At 43.3% G+C, this 14185-nt stretch overlaps 1 protein-coding gene across 1 annotated transcript in view; it reads right to left on the bottom strand.

Moving 5' to 3' along the window:
- LOC147127119 (cadherin-12-like) overlaps nt 1-14185 on the bottom strand; it is a 91175-nt gene that overhangs the window by 15503 nt on the left and 61487 nt on the right. The window contains exons 7-8 of the mRNA XM_086021597.1: nt 5427-5680; nt 506-642 (exon numbers count right to left, since the gene is read on the bottom strand). Coding sequence (XP_085877723.1) covers nt 506-642; nt 5427-5680 — 391 coding nt within the window. The remainder of the gene's footprint in view (nt 1-505; nt 643-5426; nt 5681-14185) is intronic.

Raw genomic sequence — 14185 nt, 5'->3', positions numbered from 1 at the left:
GAGGCTCACGTTTTTACTGCGGGCGAGGTCATCAGAAAACCGCTGTTAAAAAATGAAAACAGTGAAGTTGAGCGAGCCCCGGGAGACGCCAAGGTGCTTTATCACGGCCCATAAAGCGTTTCGTACAAAACGCGATTGAATATTGACAGTAGTAAAAGTGTTCAATGGCCACAATCTTGCTGCTGGGGGTAAAAGTACTACCTTGCGTTTTCCAATCTTTTACTGTTGTCGTTAAAGCTCCTTGGTTAACATTAGTCCATGCCGCTGCCATCCGTCACACACAACGTGGCTAACGCTTTAGCTAGTTAATAGCCGGCCTGCTGTACGTCCTCATTTGCTAACATCCGTGTCACTCAAACGTCCGGGCCCGTCTTTTAAAGGGACACACGCATTCAACGTTACAGATCCTACTGTGGAGAATGTGAGGATGGTGAGCCCAAGTGGGCAAACGTTTGGCTGCTGCTTTGCTTCTTTCGTTTTATTGACTCTACTTCCCGCTACTCACTCAGCTTGGTGGCCACGATGGAGATGTTGTGCCAGGCCACGCTCTCCCTGTCCAGCATCTCGTTGGTGGAGATGGTTCCCTCCGCTGGGTCGATGTCGAAGTAGCTGTCCAGGTCACTCCTCCAGTCGATGGAGTACCTGGAAAACAAAACCAAGGAGGTTTTTCCCCCCTCCCTCTGTAGGTTCAGGCAATAATCATGTTGTCAAAGTGTTCATTACTCATTGGGAATGCTTATTTCCAGCCAATGTGCTGAGGACAGCGTATAAATTCCAATCTGGTAATGGGCAACGTGCACTTAGGGCCATGCTGAGCAAACCATTTGGTCTGTGAACAGAAATGAATGACTTTTTTTTTTTTTTTTTTTTTCGGAGGCCATCAATATCTTAGCCAATCAGCGACAAAGTCAGAAAATATCTTTAGCACGGAAGCGCCGCGCAACTTCAATGCAGCCAGCTGCTAAAAGCTCCTTCTTTATGATGAATGATGGCCTTGTCAGTCAGCAGTAAACAGCAGTTGTCTTTCTCACAAGTGCAACCCGAAATCACAGCTGGTCATATTAAGTGTGTGTAATAAATCCCAAATATTGCAAAATGGATTTACACTAACATTGTGGAGCTTGATTTGATGCCGTTTTTCATTTCATTTTTACAGATGAATACCGAAAGAAAATATGGAAATAGAAACAGTCAGATATAGACCATGCTGTAGTAGCAACATGAAACAGAAATACGGAGGACCGTCCATTCAGTTTCTATGGCCTTTACACTCAATCCCCATCGACGTTTGTATAAAAATGTACAATGATGCCTTCTTAATGAGAAGAGTACTTAAAACCTTATATTTTTCTTCTTCGCATTTAGCGAAAACTTCCATTCAGTTTCTTCAAAAAAAACTCCCATTCAGTTTCTTCAAATCTAATCCAATGAGGTTGAGCGATCAGTCGGTCATGCTTGTATTGTGCTGATCGACTTCAGATTGTGGGGTTTAGCATTTTCTCACCCATAACAAACTCACCAATGTCAGAAAGTATTCAAATATTGATCATAGCCCACTCGTGTTGTACTTCAGCAGTATAATCACGACACGGGGGCCTGTGGTCCAAGGAATTTCCCCCCCTTATATGCAGTATTTGTTATATCTCTCGAGACTCCAGACTGGACTTTTTAAGGAGCATCTCACCATGCCACCATCCTGACTTTTTCTTTTTCGTCTTCTTGTGGCAAGTTGCTTGATCCTCTCATTGATATTCATCAATACTTTTTCCTCTCGTCTTTCCCACTGAGTGTCGCAGTGGATGGATGGAGGCACAGGGGGAGGAGGCGGAGATGGTCTGGCTCATGTTGACAAGATGAGAGAATGATGAGAGAAGCACTTCTCACTGTATGTTTTACAACTTTTGGTTGGCTTCCATTTTGGTTCCGTTTGATTTCAGTCCGTCCTTTCTTTGAATGCCAGCCTTTTTCAATCGTGGCGGTACGGGATGTGGTTTTACAGACGCAACCACTTCGTGGACATAAAAATGGACTTGTGGCATCTATCTATAGGCCTTCTCAGGTGTCAATTATTGGCCAATTTTCACGACTGGTCCCAATTCTCCGCAAATTGTGGAGAACGCTTCAAACTTGGCAGAGGTCTGCTCTCGCTTGAACGTTATTTACGCATCCCCTTTGATTCGTTATGACTCATTATAAATTGTGGAGGAGTGCCATACTGCTGCCCGGGTGGTGAAACCTTTAATCTCATCCATTAGGCCGGAGAGTACAAAACTTCCAACAGATGTTTTGGGCCGCCCGCCGCCGATCATGATGCCAATCACGCTTTGCGGCACATCAATTCCCGGTAATTGTTGAAACTATCTCTGATGTCTCCAGTCGTGACTCATAAACTTTACGACTTTGTTGATGGTATTAACTGGGTCCAGAGAACAGCACGCACTATACTCAAGTTAACCGAGGGGAAAAAAAAAACATTCATTTGACTCAGCACGGTCGCACGTTTTTTCGACCACAAATGTTCACAAGCGAGGTCTTTGGGAGGCGAGCGTTTTAACACCGAAAAGCTCCTTCAAACCAGACCAGCATTCAACATTCATGCCGGTCTTTTGTCTCCACAGACACTGATAACTGCACGCACTGCTGTGGCTTAAAAGCATGCTCGCCTATGCATGGTGGCCGCGGCTCTCGATTGTTTTTTACTCCACCACTGAAAGCCCGGCGTGTCGGCCATGCTACCGATGAATATTTAACATGTAGCAGAATATGGAGCAGACAAAGTGCAGTTTTACGAACAAGAGAACATTGTACTTGTTGTTGTTGTTGATTTTTTATTTTTATTTGTTCCACTCACCAAATGTCAGCTCTGTGCTTTTGTTTTGTTTTGTCGCACGGTAAAATATTCATTCAAACGCATCTCCGGACCGTGAGATGCATTTGTGCATCATCTCGTCCTGGGTCGCCTCAGCAGGTTAATAGATTTAAAGAACAAAAAGGCTTCTCATACATTTTTAAGACCACTCGGTCTATTGTTGCGCCACTCAGGCAGGTAGAGGTCGTGCGCTCGGGGCGGGGGGGGGGGGGGGGGGGCGCATGGCGTGACGGCGTGAAAGTGTGAGGACATCGAGCGTTTAGCTTCTCGTGTCACATCCATAACAGGCCGCTGATGTTTAAACGTCCCCCCTGGTAATTACTAGAGAGTGAGCAACACTAAAGTACAACACTTGAGCTTCGATTAAGATCCTATCGCGCCAGTGGACAGCGTTTTACTTGTGGTGCTGGTATTCCCCTCGCACGGTGTCATCCACTTGCTGCCATGAGTTATTTTTATGTCTAAAAAGCTGCACTGCTGTGACAACAACACAATGTGATTGCGTGGGCAAGAAGTGGCAGCTTTGTCGTCATCAGGCTAACTTGAGTGGGAGAAAATCAGCTCGGCGTAAATCAGGCCGGAACAACGTGAATGTGATGTTTTGCCGATATTTTGTCCTTGCGGATTTGACCTGCCGTGTGTTTTTTTTCTTTTTTCAGCGCTCAGCTGAGAAGATTGTAACATACTGCAACAAGATAGGAAGCAGATTGACTTTTGAGCAACGCCTGACCCAAAGATGGTCAAGGAGTCTGAGGTTTTGGTCGTTATGTTTTTTTTTTCTTGTGTCAGCGCAGGAACGCAAAAAGCTCCAGAGGGTTCCGTTCAAATGTTGAATTGGCACAAGCTCCTGTTGAGTGCTCACAGGAGTCGTGCGATGATTCAGGTATTGGCGGTCAATGGTTGATTTTCAGTGTTTATATTTTGTCTATACTTTGATGCGAGTTACAATCTTTTGCGACATTTTCATCTGGGAATGTTGCTGATTAAGCATAGGAAAACTACTATCCAAAACAAATGTGTTCGTAATTCCTTTTTACGCATTGTTTCACCACACTGCATTGTTTTTATGACAATATATTAAATCGGCATCAAACACAAAATACTTGCTCTTATTCGTCAAGACTTTTTACGACACTGTTTTTCCGAACTCCTCTTTACCTATTTTTTCAACAAGACGACCGCATTTTTAAAAAAAAATGTTTAATTGACAGTCACCGAGAGAAGGGAAACATTTTGTATGACATTTTCTAACTCCTTATCTACAGATGAGTTCGTAATTCCTTCCTTCACAGTTTTTCAAGAAGCCTGCCATCATTATTTTTACTTTACTGCTATTTTTAACAGGATCAAAAATAAACCACGTTAACGTCAACTTTTCATCTGAAGAACTAAAGTTTTTCTTGTTTTTTTTTTTTTTGACTAAGCACTTCCCAAACTTTCCAAATTGGTTCAGCTGATTTGTTTAGCGTTCCATTTCATGAAGTCTGAATTGCTTCTCATGAATGGCAAAAAATATTGGACCAAAATCTGCAGGACTTCTTAACACATCAGATTTGCTTTTAAGTCCTTCTTGTGAAAATGCAGTTTGACTAACTAACTACCTTTCGTGAAGTCAAAACTCACTCAAGGTCGAGACAATTTCAGAGCCACAAAGCAATGACGCCAACATGAATGTGATGTTGAGCCGCCAGTGATTGATTGATTGTTCCTGCGGCTGATGACACAAGTCCTCCGCTCAGAAATCTACGGCGGCAGCCTTGATGAACAAGGGCCGCGGACATCGACCGGCAGATGAAAAGACATAAACGCTTCAATCATGCAGCGCACAAAGAGAGCGTCAGGACACTCTTGTCCGGACGCGCCGGCCAATCGTGAGCAGCCGCATTGTGTTCTTCCCAATCAGCGTCGTTTAGAGAGCACTTTATTAGGGAGGCCAAAGCGCTTTGTTTGTTCTCATGATTACATTTGTGCTGCTAATCGGAAATAATTGAATTTCATTTTCCCCTTGTTTGTCAATGTCCATTGTTTGGATGGGCTGGAAATGTTCAGACTTCTTAGGACAACATTTAAAAAACATATGTCTGCCTTGAATACTGCCTAAATATGACAGAGCACTACTTTTGTCTAAATGGAGCTCCTCATCTCATTTTAACCGCAAAAGGCATGTTTTAAAAAACATTCTTATTAGAGGTGCAGAGATTAATCGACAACTAATCGATTATCAAATGAATCAAAAATGTATTATGAAATTGTATGATACCTTTTTTTTTAAATTGTCCAAATGCTTTGAATTTTAGCTTCTCAAAGGTAAATAATAAATGTTCTTTTTCTGATATGTGACGGACAAAACCAGAAAGTCCATCACGATCAAATATCGTTGATGCATTTTCCGCACTGTAAATTTGAAATGATGTCCTGCCCGGAGTGGCTTGTTCTCATTTGGAACCATGGCAACGATGCCGTTTGACATTCGTGGGAATACTTTCACCACAGTTGATTTAGGCGGACGACCGGGCGTCCCAAAAGGAAGGAAGTTTTCCTCCAAGTTGAACTTCACCTGACTGGACTGCTGCTGGCATCCAAATCCTGCGCCGTCACCGCTCCGATGATGGTGCCCGCCGGCGTGTCCTCGTACACATCCATCACGTAGGCGGGCTTATTGAACACCGGGGGCTCGTCCACATCCAGAACGTTAATCTTCACCGTGGCTGTGTCTTTGAAGGCCCCGAAGGTCTGGAATCGAGGATCTAGATGAGCGTTGGACGCGTCGACCTTGAAGGTGTACGCCTTCTTGCTCTCATAGTCCAGCGGCTGCAGGACAAAAATAAGAAACGGAGGCGGGTTCAAGTCACAATCACCACTGCTGCCGGTTATTTGTCATTTCAAGCCATTATGGGGCCATTACCCCGAACATCCATTTTATAACTGTTGTTTTTGGAAGTCAGTGTGAAGACGGATGGACCAGATTGGTGCTTGCCAACCATTTCTAAGCCCCACACCCACGGACAAAATGATAACCACGCCCATACAAGTAGTAATAACAATTACAGAAAAAAATGTGCGCCTTGAAGGAGCTATTCTTCTGTACGTTTGTCCGTTTCAAGGGGTCGTACCTCTGCAAACTCCTCCTCAGAGATTGAACCGATTGCCACCAAACTTGAACTGGATATACTAGACCAGGGATGGGCAACTTCAATGCTGGAGGGGCCCACAATGTTTCATCGGCGCTAACTGGAGGGGGGGGCACATAGGACCACGCACTTCCTAACCAGATCTATACGTGCAAAATACAAGCTGTTCTTATAACTCATTTCTGATGATACATTTCTCAATACATAAAAACTCCACTATCGTAACCCAACAACAAAGGGTTTGAAGCAAACAGCAAAATAACAACATACTGTTTTTTCTTCCCTCCATAGAAATGGCCGCTCAAGGACAGCACAAAACTGCTGAAAAGCAAACCAACATTAAGTGGAAGAACTCATTTTTTCATTCCAAATCCGCCCAAAAATATTAGGCCAACTCACATTGTAGTACAGGGCAGTATAATCCCTGATGTAAGTGAAACGAAAACATGACTGTCATCTAGTGATGATTGGCGGTATTACAACTTTAAGCTACAGTTGACCTGAACCACAAAACACACAAAACCCAGCAAGTTAATCTATCATGACGTAATGTGTGGACAGATGGCCAAATTTAACTGCTGAATTAGCACCGTGCTGGAACATAAAAAAAACAAAACAACCTGACTTAAACTTACTCCTCCATCAGAATCGGAATTCTGAACCAATGGACTTTTGGTACCGCGACGACCGCGGGCAAAGCTAGGGCATTGCGACCAGGCGAGTGGTTACATGCTCTCAAACAGCCCACATTGTGATGAGATAGGAGCTTAGAAAGACATTTTCACACAGAGATGCAGAACTTCAACACCAAGCTGCTGAATGACATGTGCTCCGAGAGAAATACCTGAACTGTTTCTGCCCACAGCCAAAAAGTTCTCCGCAATGAAAAGTCATCGTGGAGAGGTGCACATGCTCATACTTCCAGCAGCTTCTGACACGTCAGCTCAGGGTCAATTAGTGAAATGCCAGCGGACCAAGGCGCACCGCCGACATGCGAGGTCTGAGGTGTGAACGTCTTGACAGCGGTGACACGCTTGTTCTCGCCTGCGCCTGTCTGCTGCCCTCTCATGTGAGACCGCCCACACTCGGCCAACGCTCGTTGCCGTCACGCTCCGCCGGCCCCGCAGTCACACGAGAGACATTCATGTTCCGTGTACTTCAAATGGACTAACAAGGCGGCACCTTGGCAGCGTCGCTACCTGACCTGCTGTCCCGGGACGCCTGATTTCTCTGGCAGCTTGTTTGGAAAGAGGTTCAAATAGCTTTGGAACAAGGGGAAGTGATTGTTTTCATGTGACCTCCCATCTCAAGTAGTCAAAGTGCAGCTTTGAAAAGTTATTTCATGCTTTTCCAAGACATCTGTCATGTGGATTTTTATGGTCTTTTTCCTAAAGTGTGACCTTTTACAGAGCGACAGTACTTTTTGGGTCACAGGCGTTTGAGTGTATGTGACCTCAGCCAAGGCAGAAAAAAAGGGCATCTTAAGTGAAAATAAATGTCTTCTAAATTTGACCGACCGCAAAAATTTCACGTCCACACACTGGCTGGTCACGTCTGACTTTTTTCTCCCATTGCTCTTCTGCCTTTTCTCCGTTATGTGCGCACACTTCGGCCGACAAGGAGGCACTCTAAAGCTCCGGTCCACACATTAACTGTTAAATTCGACTTTTTAAACATTTTTGTTCTCAAAACAAAACTTTGAATTCGCTTACACTCTAAAAACAGTTGGGTTAAAAATAACACAATTTTGGGTCCACTACTTGGATCGGTTTGACCTCGCATTCTGAAAAATGGGTATTTTTGTAGGTAGTTTTGTAAGAAGGTGCATCAAATTGGTATGGATGGATGGATGGCGTCTCAGTATTTTTGTAATAGTTTACGGTGAACGCATGCTTTTCATCGGGGGATGAGGGCTGGTTAGGGTAAGGGTTATACATAAATCAAATGTAAGACTGGATACCTACGTATGATTGGTGTACTATTTAGACGATGTCGACATAGCATTGACAGGATATACGTATGGGAACTATATCCAACTTTGGGAGGGGGCTAATTCCCTTCTGAAGATATCCGATCTCATACTTTTTCATGATGCCATGATGCATATCACCATTGTGCAGTGAAAATCCAGCAGCAAATTATACGGAGAAGACACAGAATGCAGTATATGCATGGGTTTTTTGTCTACCTTCACACTTATACTAAACACGGAGCCATCTTGTGGTCCCAAACACACAACTGGTACTTGAAATAGGATGTTCAAAAATAGCCAAATGCTGCTTCATCACACATTATATCAGTGTTTTTTCAAACAGTGTGCCACGAGATATTGTCAGGTGTGCCGTTGGAAAATTTGTGTGCCTGTGCGGTCTAGCGCCTGGCAGCGTAATCCTCTTTACTACATTGTAGTACTCTTTCATACCAGCAGGTAAAAGCAGCAGCAGGTAGCTAATTGCCTTTGTTTCGAGACAAGCGACTTAGTGACGCATGTTTATCCAAACAGGCTCATGTTTTACACTATCATATGAAACATTATAAAATACTTTTTTCTTTGTGTTTATTTAATTCTTATTCAAGACGTCATTCGTCAATGTTAAAAAATGCTTATATAAACAATATAACACCTATATTGTCATGTCATGTCATGTCATGTCATCTTCCAAACCGCTTATCCTATACAGGGTCGCGGGGAGTTGCTGGAGCCTATCCCAGCCGTCAATGGGCGAAGGCAGACTACACCCCGAACTGGTCGCCAGCCAGTCGCAGGGCAACCTATATTGTTAAAATACAAATTTTTTTTTCCCACAATTTCAGCTGGTGGTGTGCCGCGGGATTTTTTCAATGAAATAAATGTGCCTTGACTCAAAAACGTTTGAAAAACACTGGATTATATGATACATTTAACAGCCTGTATCTGGTCCATTTCAGCCTCAGGATGGCAAGTTCTTTCAAGTTCTTCAAAATCAGTCTAAACCTGCAAACTCACATGAGAATGAATATGAGCATTTTTTAACGTCATACAAGAAACAAAAAAATGATCCTCTCTCCATCCCAAAGCTAAATTGCATCCGCTGGAGGTGAGAGACTGGAGATCCTCGGATGTTTGTCCACTCATCCGTCTTCTTGATTTTACAGTCGTCTTCTGTTCTGGCAGAGCAGGTGTCCATTAAAGGACTTGAGGAGAAAAAAGAAGGCACTGCGAGGCCTGCCAATCTAAAAGCAATCACTGACCATCAGCTGGCATGATTGGTTTGATTACAGCGCAGCAGATGCAAGCGCTCCAGGCTCCTGTCGCCACACTGGGGAAATGCATCGGGAAATGCACTCTGTCCTTCTCCATGACGGCGCTTGACAGCCTTGCTTCTTACATTCACACTTTATAAGACACAATTCACCGTGGACGGCATTCTGAGCGCTGACTAAAAGGCCTCAAACCCCCCGGACAAACAAGGGCTGCGGGTAGCATAAATCAGCTAATCAGAAAGAGATTGAACATCTGGTCTGGGCACGGTGATACACACGCTGCAGAATCCGTTTTTAAGGAGGTCAGAGTGCTACTTTGATCAAGGTGACGGGGGTTCAAACACCTCCGGGTCGACTAAATGCGGTCCTTGAGTGCTTCTTGCTAACCAGGCCTTTGATGACTTCACTGGCTCCTTATTCAAGTGCAAGACCACCAAGCACTGTGTGGCTAAGCATAGCAACTCAACATACAGCAGGAACGAGACTATCGTGTCATCACGATAGTGATGAACGGGCATAAGAAAAACACAAATATCAAGTAAATTACAATTACATTTCCTCTTGTAATATTCTCATCATCAGCCCATTTTTGTACTTATATTGCAGATTATTTACGGTGATTAATTTTTCACACCGTGGCAAAAGTGTTCTTTCTTTTTGTATTTTTGTAAAGGCACAAAGTTAGAAAAGGGTGTTTGTGCTGTTGTGGGAGTGAACAAGCTGACTTGCTACCAGCCAATGGAAGCGGCTCTTCTCATTCCATTTAAATTCAGAGTAGTAGAGGTGTGCATTCTACATGGCGGAAGCATAAGGGACTCGCTGGAGTCCATGCAGTTTACTTCCTGCCACAAATTTGTCAGGTGCACCGGAGGCATCTCCAAATTCCCAAACACGCTGACGGTGGCACCAGCTTTTATGCCTAAAAATAGAGCACGGAGTGTTACTGCAGATTCATGAAACAATAAACGCGAGCCAGGAAGAAAGAATGTACCTCACATGCATGTATTTTGGCGTCATATGCGCAAAGTTATAAAATCTATAGAAATAATACAATTACTGTATTTATTTTGATCAAGAACAATTATTTATTGTATTTAGTAAATACATTTCTTTTTAAATGTAAACATTTTTGCATTTGCAATCATTTTTATATCTATTTGATGTTCTGACAAAAAAAAAATACTATTTAAATAATATATGTATGTGTACATAGTGTATATTGTCGCTGTCCTGTGAAAAACATCCATGTTCGGGTGATTTAGTTTAATATATATATATATATATATATATATATATATATATATATATATATATATATATATAAAAACTAAATTAGTACTTGACCTTCATCGACCATCCCCATTTTCTTGGGGGTGTACAGCATGCATAGTGTCCTGATACTGAGAGGGAGCGATAGCAAAGCAGCACATGCTAGGCTCAGCTAAAGCGCAGGTGGATGAGGGGCGGCAGCACCGGGGGGGTCGGCCAGCTGGGGGGCTCACACTCGGCCTCATTAGCCATCTCGCGATGCATGTCCGCCATTAGGAAAAAGAGAGAAAAGGGTACTCTCAGTGTGGCGCTCGCCTTTGCAGGAGAAGATCAGTGCTACCTTTGCTTTCAGCTCGCTAATCTTCCACCTACAAAGAAAGCGCAGCTGGCCCACCGGACAAAACAACTTTTCAGGTCGTGTAACCACGAATACAATCAAAAGAGGAGGAGGGGGCGGGGTTGTTGTTGTGTGCCGGTGGATGCCGTAATGACAAAGGACAGGTTTGCTTGTATTTTTCTGTGTGCCACGCTACTAACGGAGCTTTGAAGGTTGTTTCCTTGTAAAATAGATGTTGGATGTACAGAACTGACCACATAAGCTTCTTAATTCAATAAATTAGTAAATTGGAGGAAGAACGGGATGCTCAATTCGTATTTGTTTAGTCTGGTCAAGACAATTTTTTTGCCAGTGGTGGCATGGTGGAAAAGGGGTTGGCACGGATGCCTCATAGTCCTGAGGTTTGAGATTTTCGCCTGCTTTGTTCCACATTTAAGTCAATATCACTTCCCCATTTAGCCCCCTCCCTCAAAAAAGTTTAGATTTTGTATTTATAAAGGGGATGTTATGTTTATGTTACAAATGCATATTGCTCAACCATTGCTGACCAAAAAGAACATTAAGGCTCATCTTAGTTTTGCAAACCACATCTAAATGACTCACAAACTTTTGGGAGAATTATTTATTCTATGGACTGACAGAACAAAAGTTAAACTTTTTGGAAGGTATGTGTCTCAACATACATCCGGCGAAAACGTAACACAGCATTTCAGAAAAAGAACAATATACCGACAGTGAAACGTGGTGGTGGTAATGTGATGGGCTAGGGCTGCTTCAATACTTCAGGACCTGGATGACTTGCTGTGATTGATGCAACCATGAATTCTGCTATTAGGGTTAGGGTTAGGAAAAGCCTGAGAGAGAATGTTTATCCATCAGTTTGTGACCTCAATTTGAAGCACATTTGGGTAATGCATCATGACGACAATCCAAAACGCATCAGCAAATTCTGAATGAACTAAAAAATAATAATAAATGAAGGTTTTGGAGTGGTAAAGATGAAGTTCAGACTTGAAATCCTCAGATAAAACCTTGAACCATTGCTGAATTAAAGCAATTACGCAAGCAAGAGTGGGATAAATATCTCCAAAGAGATGTGGAAGACTCATTGTCAGTTTTTTAGTTTACATATACTGTACCATGAGAGACAATGTTTTATCTAATATATTTGAATGTATGAAGAGATGGCTTACACAAATTAGTTTAAAGGGCATATAATGACAAGAATGAGCAGAATGACAATCTCTCTGTTCATGAAGGAGCCCTTCACTCTTTTGTCATTTAGCAGGAGTAACAGTAGGGGGCGACGGGCAGCTTTGAACTAATGAGAAGACGAGCTAACACGTCAAAGCTTCACACTAGATGTGGAGGCCATGAGGGAAATATCCCATGATTTCATTCTCTGACTTTTTTTCCAGAAGGTTGACCTACTTTTACACGATTGGCCGCAAGGCGCCGGGCGTGCACCTGCGCTCGGGTTTTCAAGCTTCACATTATGCTGCTGGTCCAGCGTGGATGCCACGAGGAAGCGTATCGACGGCGGAATTGTTGTTTCTCTTTTCCTCCTGCTCGTGTGTCGGGTGCACATCACAACAGAAGTCGCTTGAAATTCCAGGCATGATTCCCTGCCCTTTGATATGCAAATGTGCACCTTCAGTGCACTGCCACGGATGCTGAATGGAGCATCGGCGTGCTTCACAATAGAACCTGAGCTACTCCACGGGTAAACCCTAACACGAGGTAATCAAGGCATTGCGCCTTTTGCAGTTTTATGGGTTTTTTTCCCTTCACAGAAGACCCACCAGTTAGTTTTCATTTCTTGGATGGATATTTACTGGGATTGCAGTTAGACAGAAGACGATCGAGAGAAGAGAGCAAAAATCAATTAAGAACAGAGAACAATAACAGGATATATCAGTACAGTTTTCCACCGCTATATTGAAGTTGCACCCCTGCTATAGCAGTAGCAATGGCTGCAGTGCTACAACAACAGTATAGAATTTGAGTGCAAAGGAGAAGAGATGACATGATCTTTCAGAAAAGTGAGTGTGGCTATGTCGTCGTGAGCGTAAAAGACGGATTTGCTTCAGAATATTGAATGTTCCCCTCACACCTACGCCAGCCACTATAATGAGCAAAGGGGTGGGATGGGGGATGACGGTCTTGTGCCAGGGCCCGTAGGGGGGAGTCAGGATCATTCAGAATCACAAGCAGGCTGACTCCATTTGTTTGCAATGCAGCACTAAAGGTGTTACGCCAGGAGATTAAAGAGCGGCAGAAAAACAGCGAAAAATATCTAATCTGTCAGCTGTGCGGCAGTGCCGTTAAATCTGCTTAGGTGCACTATTATACATTCACAAAGACACTTCTAAATCATTAACAACATGCCTGACGTGATCCGGTGAGTGGCTCGAAGCTAAGCTAACAAACAAATTGAATGACGCAGCTGATGACAAACTTCTCGTCCGATTTCATCTGGCGGTCCAAAGAGGTTTAAATCACAGTGCTTGTGGTCCTGGTAATTTCTGGACCACTTATGACCAACCCAAATCAACATGGACCAAGGAAGATTCATCAATGCTATGCTATGCTAAGGAGGCCGGTTTTGTTCATTTCAAGTCTGTCATTGTGTCATCTTCAGATGGGAGCAATTGGCAGCTACGGACAAGCCGTACGATATTCGGAAGAATTTTTGGTGCGTCCGAAATCTGGTCTGCTTCTGTTACGATCGTATTTCCTAGTGCCGTTGTTGTGTGCCTCTTAAATTTTTACCTTCGACTACCCATAATGCATCACTCATATCACAAATGAACATTCCCCATTGAAAGGCTACTTCACAGCACTCGCTTTCTTAAGACTCATGGTTAGAACAAAGAATAACAATTTTTGCTTGCAACATAATGCAAAACAACGACTTGGCGCTGGCCCGTAACTTGAAAAATGGACAAGTTGGGGCACTCTAAAGAGACATTCAGTCGGGCTAGGAAGTGTGGGCTCTTAAATTGTTACCTTGGACTTCCCGATTCAGCCTGCGCTGGCTAAATAATGCTCCTTCCAAATAGTAATAAATAGTACAGTACATTTGTGGAGTGCACAGCTCTGTCAGAACTGAACAAATGCTTCCCCATGTGGCGATAAGGAATGCATACAGCAAAAACCAACCACTTGCATTTTTAAGACTGGTGACTCACAAGTGCAGATCGTGCTATTTAAATCCGCAAAATGTGTCAGGTGACGAACAAGCTCTTGCATTTTTGGGAGGGGGGAAAAATGGGAATGAGTTCCTGCCACGACATAAGACTTTAATGTGACTGTGTGAGAAAATGACTGTCAAAC

Source organism: Filicampus tigris, chromosome 21, assembly GCF_054856515.1.
Source record: "Filicampus tigris isolate MCC_2025a chromosome 21, RoL_Ftig_1.0, whole genome shotgun sequence".
Taxonomy (NCBI): Eukaryota; Metazoa; Chordata; class Actinopteri; order Syngnathiformes; family Syngnathidae; genus Filicampus; species Filicampus tigris.
This window is presented reverse-complemented; position numbering and strand designations above follow the sequence as displayed.